The sequence below is a fragment of the Chenopodium quinoa genome, unplaced genomic scaffold, assembly GCF_001683475.1.
Source record: "Chenopodium quinoa cultivar QQ74 unplaced genomic scaffold, ASM168347v1, whole genome shotgun sequence".
Classification (NCBI taxonomy): domain Eukaryota; kingdom Viridiplantae; phylum Streptophyta; class Magnoliopsida; order Caryophyllales; family Amaranthaceae; genus Chenopodium; species Chenopodium quinoa.
Window position 1 is genome coordinate 8,311,725 of NW_018744367.1, and position 9,617 is coordinate 8,321,341.

The following is a 9,617-nucleotide window of genomic DNA, read 5'->3' on the forward strand; positions in this document are numbered from 1 at the left end:
GTCCGACCCGGTTTCAATCCGGCACAGCCCGGCACAGCTCGGATTTAATCCGGGTTGTGTCGTGGTCCAAAATTTTCGACACAACCCATTTCAACCCAGCTCAGTTTAACCCGTTTGATTCGACCCAAATCGCACAACCCGTTTTGACTCATTTAATTCGACACACCTAGCCCGTGAACCCACCTAACCCGACCCACCTGGCACAACCCAGCCCGCACGGCCCACCCGCACGAATGACCCACCCAACCCGCACGAGCCAACCCACCTAACCCGCACGCATGACCCACCCAACCCGCACGCATGACCCACCCAACCCGCACGGCCGGCACAACCCGCACGGCCCGCACAACCCGCACGGCCCGCACAGCCCGCACAATTCGCACGACCCGCACGGCCTAACATCCATTTTAAAAAAAAACTTTTGTTCGTGATGTTTTAAATGCTTTTGATAGTGCAACTCATATTTTCTCTTATATTTATGAGCCTAACGTTCATTTAGTCATAATTGAGTGTGTTAAAGTTGTTCACACCATCGAAGAGCATATGAAGATTGATGGACTTCGTCCCGTTCTTGATAGCATGAAACGTAAGTGGCATACTTATTTTAGTGAATTTCCAATCATTTATGGAATTGCTGCTATTCTTGACCCCGGTGTCAAAGCTGAAGGTTTGGAAAATCTTTTAGAATTTTATTATACAAGTTTAAGTATCGATTATGATCTTAGTGAATATATTAACAAATGCAAATCTGTTTTGGGAGACCTTTATGATCATTATGCATCTATTTATGGTTTTGATTTGGCAACACCAACTACTACTAGCACTTCCGATTCTAGATTTGGTTTTCTTGATAAAGTTATGAAAAAAAAAAACACAAAGCATCTACATCATTCTCATCATCATCTTCTTCAACACTTGCTATTAATGATTATTTGTCATATCAACATGAGACCAACAACAACTTTCAAATTATAAAATGGTGGCAAGAACATAAAAAAAGTTTTCCTATATTGGCGAGAATTGCAAAAGATATACTTGCAGTTCCCGCTTCATCTGTTGCTTCCGAGTCTGCTTTTAGTGCAGGTAGAAGAGTGTTAGATGAAAAAAGATCTCGCTTAACTCCGGAAAGCATTCAAATTTGTGTTTGTAAGAAAGATTGGGATCAAGCTGAAAGAAGAACTCAAGGTTTAAAGGAAGACGAAGACGATGAAGATGATCCTGTGATGATATTGGAGTCGTCAACGGATGATGCAGCTTCCGGGGATGATGATGCAACAAACATGGGTGGCTAGAAAAGTCTAAATCAGGTACGCTAAGAACTACATGGGCTTTGATTCTTTCGGGATACGTAGGCAACTTATTTTTCGAAAATTACAATTTAATTGCAAAATTAAATTTTAGTTTTCTAAAGATAGGTCCAAGCCCCCCCCCCCCCAAATTTCAAAAGAAGTACAATATAAGAACTACGCTGGCTTTGATTCCTTATTTTATAATATAAGGATACGTAGGCATCTTAATTAAGAGCAAGCCATCAAATTGTTAATTTTGTAAAAATTAAAACACCACACAACCCACCCGACCCTAACCCACGAACCCACCCGACCCTAACCCACAAACCCACCCGACCCTAACCCACCTAACCCACAAACCCACCCGACCCTAACCCACTAACCCACCCGACCCTAACCCACCTAACCCACAAACCCACCCGACCCTAACCCACTAACCCACCCTTCGACCCACCCTAACTCACTAACCCACCTTGACCCGTCTAACCCACGAACCTAGCTCGACCCACCCATGACCCGTCTAACCCACAAACCCAGCTCGACCCACCCACGATCCGTCTAACCCACAAACCCAGCTCGACCCACCCACGACTCGTCTAACCCACGAACCTAACCCTGGTGTGTCCAACTTCTCCGACCCAACCCACGACCCGGCCCACCCTACCCTACGTGTGTCGTGCCGTGTGTCATGAAACCCCAACCCGCGACCCACCTAACCCTAACCCAGCTCGCACGACTCGCACGGTGGACACCTCTAATGACATGTATCCATGCGTTTATGTGATAATTTGTCTCTACGATTTTAAGCTGTGATAAGTTGATTATCTTTATACCAAGTTAATGATGAAATGTGTGCATACATGGTTGCATTAATCAACATGTCTACAGCAAGCATGAGATACTGGTCGTTAGGTGTGGTCTAATTATATTCAAGTTAAATCATATACGTAATACTTTAATAATGGTAGCTCGTCCTCAACTGCTCTCCCATGAGATTATATGTGAGCTAGGAGAGAAGAATAGGTATAATTTATACTTACTGAGAATTATATATTATTAGTCAAAGTTAATGTGTCGGTTAAATTAGGACATTTGTTTTAAAGCAGATAGAATGATTACAAAATACGGAGTATAATTATAAATCTTGTTAGATTCATCTCACCTTATACTTTCATAACATTAATTTTTAATAAATTTGATATCATTAAATGTGTTAATAATCAAAATAATACATAGTATATTGAATTATTGACATGATATAGAAGTGTTGCAAGTAAAGTATAAGGTAACATATGACATAATAAGGAAAAGAGAAATATAGGCCCAAACAAAATTAAAATTATTTACAAAATGCCATGTTATACAATTCCCTAATGCATCACAGTAACGCAATAAGACTTCCCTGATTTTGACCCCCATTCAGCCATTCTGCATAATTTAAGTGGACATAACATCCCAAAAAAATTACAGCAAATTAACATACTACATAAAATAGCAAAGACTTAATAAAGTAACAATTTTTTTTTTTTTTAATACTGAAATATATTACAAAACTTAACCAGCCAGCCACGGTCAACTGAATAGGCAAGGAAGCTGGTTTAGTTACTATAAGAGATGAAGGTAATCCATTATCAAATAGTTGATAAATTTGTTCCAGAAAGCCATCTAGCTCCTGAATAAAAAATGCATCATCAAGCCACACTTGGTTTTTCCAAACTTGCCATGTATGTCATATAAATAGTCCACAGATAAGAAAATGAATTGCTCGCTAGCGGCTGCAAAAATAACACTAAATTAGAAACAGATAAAAACCCAGCCATAGTGGTCATGAGCTTGCTTAATGAATTGCTTGAATTACCCGCCCCAATTGCCCCATAGCCCCCCATTTATAATAAAAGATAAAGCACTGATTAAAGAACACTATAAAATCCATCATGAACAAGCAAATGACTGTTACCTGTAAGTGGACAGGAACAAATCTGAATGTGATGAAATCACATATCGGCCAATACATGACACCATTTAGCATTGTTGGAAGTAAATCCCGCTTCAATCTCGCAAAAATTTCCATGGCATCTTCACCTGAAAGAATAGCGAGGAAGAATGTAAACATAGTGAAGAGAGTAGTTCATATTCATCTCCAACAACCTCAAGGAATCTGAGAGGAAATATGTAATACAACAAAAACCAGCCAGATAAGTGCATATTTCCATTGACTTCTTAAAAAATTTCACCAAAACAAACCTGTACAAGCATTAATTACTATGGAGCATTCGAGCATACCCATTAAACACCAACGACAACTAAAATACTGCGAGGATCACAACAAAGCACCAAACAAAAGATAGAACATTGGAAATTTATGCCTTAACTGGTTTGCTATCTATCCACAATCCAAATCTCCCCCTTTCACTATTAGAACAATTTTTTAATGCAGCAGAGTAAGATTTCCATAGTAAAAATGGCATACTAAATTTGCAGAAAGGAAATGACTTGAAAATATAATCCTTCTCCAACAGTCCAACCTTTCCTCCACAGATAGGCTAAACACACAGTTGAAGCTGAAAAAGATTTTCCCCAGTCCATATATGCATTCAGCAGCTACCCACGCAACAGTCCCTCCAACATGACCAACAACATTTGTCCAAGGGCCTTTATTAAGCAATATTGTTAGGCTTCACAGAGATGAAAATTCTCTCCATAACCAATACTACAACAGTGGCTCAAAAAGTAGCTTTCTAATAAAAATCTACAGCCCAGATCTCTCATACTTGCAGTTTGAATATGCATTTTCTCAAATTACAATCAAGTGTTTGTTTTGTAAACAACCAGAAATGGAGAAAGTGGAAATTCATAGGTATTAACACAGATTGGGTAGTTATTTTTTTACCCAAAAAGTAAATTGGAGGATGTGGAAATTTATGGCAATCAGAACTTCCAACAAAACATGAGAATTAACAAAGCCCCCACCGCAATCAATCAAAATTAATGAGAATTTCAAATTCTCATGTTGTCAACCAAACAAGTTGAGGAAACTCCTAGAAATTTAATAAGAGAAATAACTACCCATGAAATCCATCCCATAAGAATTTGCATTTCATGGGATGTTATTCCCTTAGTAATTACTATATTACTACGAACTTCTTTAACTTATTTGGTTGACAACATGAGATTTTGAAATTCCCATGAATTTTGATTGGTTGGGGAGGGTTTAGTAATTTATTTTCCATGTTTTGTAGTTAGTTTTCGATAAATTCCCACTTGCTCAATTTTACTTTTTTTTGTCAACCAAACAGCTACCCAATCTATCAATTCCCATAAATTTTCATTTCTTCCATTTGTTTTGTCAACCAAACAAGAACTATTTCACATGTTAGTATCGCATCGTAGTCCTTTCTTAGATACAAAGTTACTTGGACAAGAGTATGAGTATCGAATACAGGTGTCTGAAACAAATTATTTAGAGAATTAGGATACGGGAACACTTCCTAAATTCGGACACGGGATTGGGGATACAAGAATACAACCATTTCTGAAAAAATTATATTTAACATTTATATTCATGTATTTCATTTACATACTAATTCATAAATAATTTTGTGTTTCAGTGTCTGCAAAGTAACTCAGTAAGAACTCGGAAAAAAAAAAAAAAAAAAAAGAGTTTGCTAGTTTAGGGCCCTTTAGGCTCAATAGGAAACCAAAATAATGATGACTGACCTCAAACCCAAGCAGTCAATGAGCTGCATTCACCCCGAAATAACAGAGATAATGGATGCAAAGAATGATCCCTCAAAAAAAAATTAAAAATAAGAAGAAATTAATCAAGCACATGCACCAAAGAAGACAACTAATATTCCAGCAATCACAATTGTTTCCTCTCCCTGTCAGCCCCTCCAATATCTTTTTTCATACAGTAAATTTCATCTTGAATTGTCAGACCTAGGGACATTTCCACAGATTCTAGATCTGAAAACTTTCAATCTTATCGTGTAATGGAAGTCTTGAAGACCAATTTTCACCCAGATATTCCCCCCTTAGTCCCTTTTCTTTGATTTATGGTTATTATAGGATGCCCTTTCAGAAGTACAAAAGCAACACCCGACCTGTATTTTGTGCTCGGATCTGTGTTGGGTTGTATCAAAACCAACACTCGGGAAAATATCCCTAGTCTGAGTAACATAGCCTAGACTTCATTTTAGTGACTAGTTTCATGGGGGTGTTTGGCTGGACATTTGCAATGGGTTGGAATGGAGTACAACCGTTTCAATGTTTGGTCAGAAATTTTTTGCCATGGTACCTCATGTCATTAGTATCTAACTTCATTTCAACCCCCTACAACCTTATACCTATCTCATCCCCTAAGTTTCTAAATCCATTCCGCTTTAGATACAAACCCTGACAAAATACATATCCTTTTAGTTTAAACCAAACAAATATGGCATGGTATGGAGTTCCCCATCCATACCACCTTGGTATGGGTTCCCAATCCATTGCATTCTAGTTTACTGAACCAAACGACCCTAAATTAAAAGGGTAGTTATTGTGTTCTAACAAATTACGCAAAACAGCTGAGCATATGTAAACAGCTAATTATTAGGAAGGATATCATGCTGCAGCCTGCACAATTTAAATTTAATGCTTTGATTGTGTACGGTGATGAGAAGACCATATAAAGTGCTTTCAAATGAGTATCAAATGAAGTATATCAGTTAATGAACTTTCAAAATTATTGCTCATAGAATGCTCCAGACACTCACATATCTAGATAACATGGCAGAAGCATCAATTGAAAGACCTAATTTATTTTACAGCAAAGTAAACAATGAACTGCATACACAAAAGCTAAACAAAAAGTCTTAACTCTTTCATGCACCAATACTGCTATTCCAACTGACACTATTTGTTGATCTCCTTCAGCTGTTGCTGCAACTAAAGGCCATCAGAACTATGTTTTAATCTTAGTGTATATCCTAATCAAGAATGCAACTCCAGCCCATACTAATCATGCTGCCACTACTGCAAGTTTCAAGCAACTAATGAGTAATAAGATTGGCAATTAAGCTAGAATTCTCCCGTACTGCTTGACCTACATTTGCTTGCATGAAAGTGCAAAACATTTGACAGCATCACACAGTTATACAGATAGCAAATTAAACTGTATAATAGTGGGATTTAAAAATCCCCTACCTTGCAGAGCAGCATTCATCGAGAAGAAAGTAACGGTCATAGTTGGTCCATAAACTGTCTGCCCCAATGCCATTTTCTTCACTGTTGTCAGTAAACCCGTTCCTGGAAGGATTCTTGACATAAAATTGAACCAATAATGCAATGTCGGACCTAAAATCACCCCTCCATATCCAGCCATGCGTAGCGTCCTAATCAAGTCATACGACTCAGAAGATTGCAATGCAATAGTCTGTCATGAACCAGTAAAACCATATTAATATATATATATGCTATGATATGGAGTGCATTATAATAAGAAAAGAATTCAGGAAATCATTCAAATCAAGGATAGATTAACTTTCTAATTGACTCACGAAATATAAGAAATTCAGCATAGTTGAATTGTAGGAGATCAAAAGGTATTGACTGACGATGGGGACTGGTACACCAGAGGTGCGTCCTTCCCGGTCCTCTCGTCCGGGACGTAATCCTGGACGCGAAGAATAAAAGGAGTGGGAAAGGAGCAAAAAGTAATCTTTCTTGAAAAATAGAAAAAGAGCCCCTTAATTAGCTTCCTTCTTGCATGCGTGCCCCCCCGGAAGCACATACTATAATAAGGGGGTATTTGTAAGGAGGTTCAAGTCATGATGATCGTAACATTTTCTTTTCTTATGGTGTGTGTGTGTGTGTGTGTGTGTGTGTATATATATATATTATATACGTTTTTTTCTTTACTTACAACTTTTTATTCAAAGATTCTAGAGACAAAAGATGTCAAGTGAGATATATTTCATATATATCCTATAAATGTCCACAAATATAAGATAAAGATATACTCCACCTGACATATCCTAGATGTATCAGGCAGATGTGTGTTGGTGTCCAATAAGTGCCGGATATGAGACATGCCACTTACATGGTGTGTGATTGCAAACTAAGCTCATAATCTACATAAAACCAAAGAATCATCTAAGAAATTGTAAGCCATATGGAATTTCCTAATCAGTAATGAAACAAAATAATATTCCATACAGTGTTTGCATTTCCTAACCTTATTCATGTTCATGAGTATACTCTAAAATGCCTTGGTGCGCCCTTGAGCCTTTTTATACATTGGTTCCATACTTGCATTTCCTTTTAATCCACCCAACCCAGTCCACCAACTATCTTCACACCTTTCTTCGGCAAAGAAATCAGAACAGAATAAATCTTGACAAGCTATGTTCATACCAGTTTTTCTTAATAGTACACACATGAATATGAATGAGGTTACAATTTCCCATCCTAACCCCGAAACAATTGTATATGACTTTATAAGATAACTAATCACCACCATTAGTTTGACCCCTTTTGTTTGACAAAAACCTAAGATGTTCTACAAGTATCTTCCAAATTAATAAAGCTCAATATTCCTCTCTCCGGGTCCAAGTATGCATATTCTAAACAACGAAGCAAAGATAAGCTATTTTCCTCAGATCAAATTAATTAACAAAATATTGTATGTCAGCTAAGTTTAGTAAGGTGAATTCTTGGAGGTTGGTCGCCAAAACCAGGATTGAAATCCCGTCTACATTATTGTCCATTACGACACTCAATACTCCAAATTCTCACAATTTACGCAATATATAATCAATTTATCAATCCTATAGCAAACTTCTACTTCATAAAACCACTCATATCCTATAAAATCCACTTTTTCAACCAACAATAGTCAAAATCTTTCATAGATTCTTTACTCTATATAGTATAAACAACTCTCAAACTTTCTTCCTTAATTTATTTCAAAACCCCATTAATTTCCTTTAGGAGTAGACACTTTTCCAATACAATAACAATAAAATTCATAACATTTTCTTCCCAGCATAATCCCAAATCAGGTATATCACAATTCAGAAACTCAATCAACCAAAAAATATTAAAATTAAAGAAAATGAAAGTGATACCTGAGAAGTCAAATCAGCAGCAATGTAAATAAGAGAAGAAGTAACACTTTTAGTAAGAACAGGGCGAGACTTAATCAACCCTAAATACCACCCAACAAACCCAGATTTCGATAAAACCGACGATTTTGTCGACGTTGACGAAGAAACCGACGGCCTAAACAAAAATGGCGGCGCCGGAACCTCGACTTCTTTGACTGATTTTCTGAAAAAATTAGAGAATCTGGAGTAATACTTTACATTCTGCTGTTGTTGTAATAACTGTTGCAATTGATTATAATTATGATTATGACAAATTTGAGAACCAATATGTGTAGAATTATTGTAGAAATTATGATGTTTGATTTTATTAGAGTAAGAATGGCGGAAATTAGCACTACTTTGACTGCGTAATAAAGCAATCGCCATTTTTGTGGAAAAAAGGGGTTGTTTGGTTGGTTAAGAAGGGTGTGAAATGAAGCACGAGTAATGAAGTAGGGAGAAGAACTGAAGAAGAAAAGGAGGGTTTTGGAAGGGTTTGAAGATTTTATTTTGGGTGGTTTTTAATATTTTTATGAAGATGAAGAGGAGGAAAGAAGGAAAGTGGGGCTAGTTTGTGGCAGAAAGGTGTGAATTTATGTGGTGACGAAGGTAGTGGGTTGTGTTACAAGTGTGATTTGGGAAAAACGTAGGGGTTTTTGTTTTGTTTTGGGGGTTTGTCAGCAATTCCGGATTATTTGGAGTTGGACCAACCATGTGAGGGATTTTAAGGGGAGGGATATTATACACATAGAAAAATGCATAATAAGGGGCATTTATATAATTACACGTATATTTAAATGAATGCGTATTTTGGTATCATTTGATGATCAAATAATACCATTGAACATACGGTGACACTATATATGCATATAGAGGTATTATATATGCATTCAGTTGTACTAAATTTATGTATAAATAGTAACACTAAAGATTCAATGGTACTATATAAGTTTTAGTGGAACAATCAGCATGTGATCCCCCATCACGTGAGACAATCTAACCAAAAAATAGGTGGGGTCCACATAAAGACCTCTCTCTTCCTATCTCTCTCCTCTTTTCTCTCTCTACCATGTGTTTTTAGAATATTTTAATCATTGTTATGTATTTACAAATACATAACATTCCTCCAATACTACTTCCTCCAACTATGCCGACCTTCATGTTATTTGATGGAAGGCTTCTTACCAGCCACTCAAGATAC

General features: G+C 37.0%; 1 protein-coding gene across 3 annotated transcripts; it reads right to left on the reverse strand.

Annotated features, from left to right (window-relative positions):
• Positions 1-2,594: 2,594 nt before the first annotated feature.
• LOC110696635 (protein sym-1-like) lies at positions 2,595-9,132 on the reverse strand. 3 transcript variants are annotated; one of them, XM_021873977.1, is made up of 7 exons: positions 8,399-8,489; positions 7,507-7,630; positions 7,297-7,402; positions 6,830-6,945; positions 6,477-6,705; positions 3,247-3,371; positions 2,595-3,064 (listed from the first exon to the last, which is right to left on the reverse strand). In XM_021873977.1, exons 3-7 carry the CDS (start codon positions 7,301-7,303, stop codon positions 2,981-2,983), a joined length of 561 nt encoding a protein of 186 aa, XP_021729669.1. In that variant the 5' UTR covers positions 7,304-7,402; positions 7,507-7,630; positions 8,399-8,489; the 3' UTR covers positions 2,595-2,980. The 3 variants fall into 3 exon arrangements, with proteins under 3 accessions (XP_021729669.1, XP_021729670.1, XP_021729668.1); XM_021873978.1 differs by lacking the exons at positions 7,507-7,630; positions 8,399-8,489 and having other exon boundaries at positions 7,297-7,485; XM_021873976.1 differs by lacking the exons at positions 6,830-6,945; positions 7,297-7,402; positions 7,507-7,630 and having other exon boundaries at positions 8,399-9,132.
• Between the last annotated feature and the right edge of the window lie 485 nt (positions 9,133-9,617).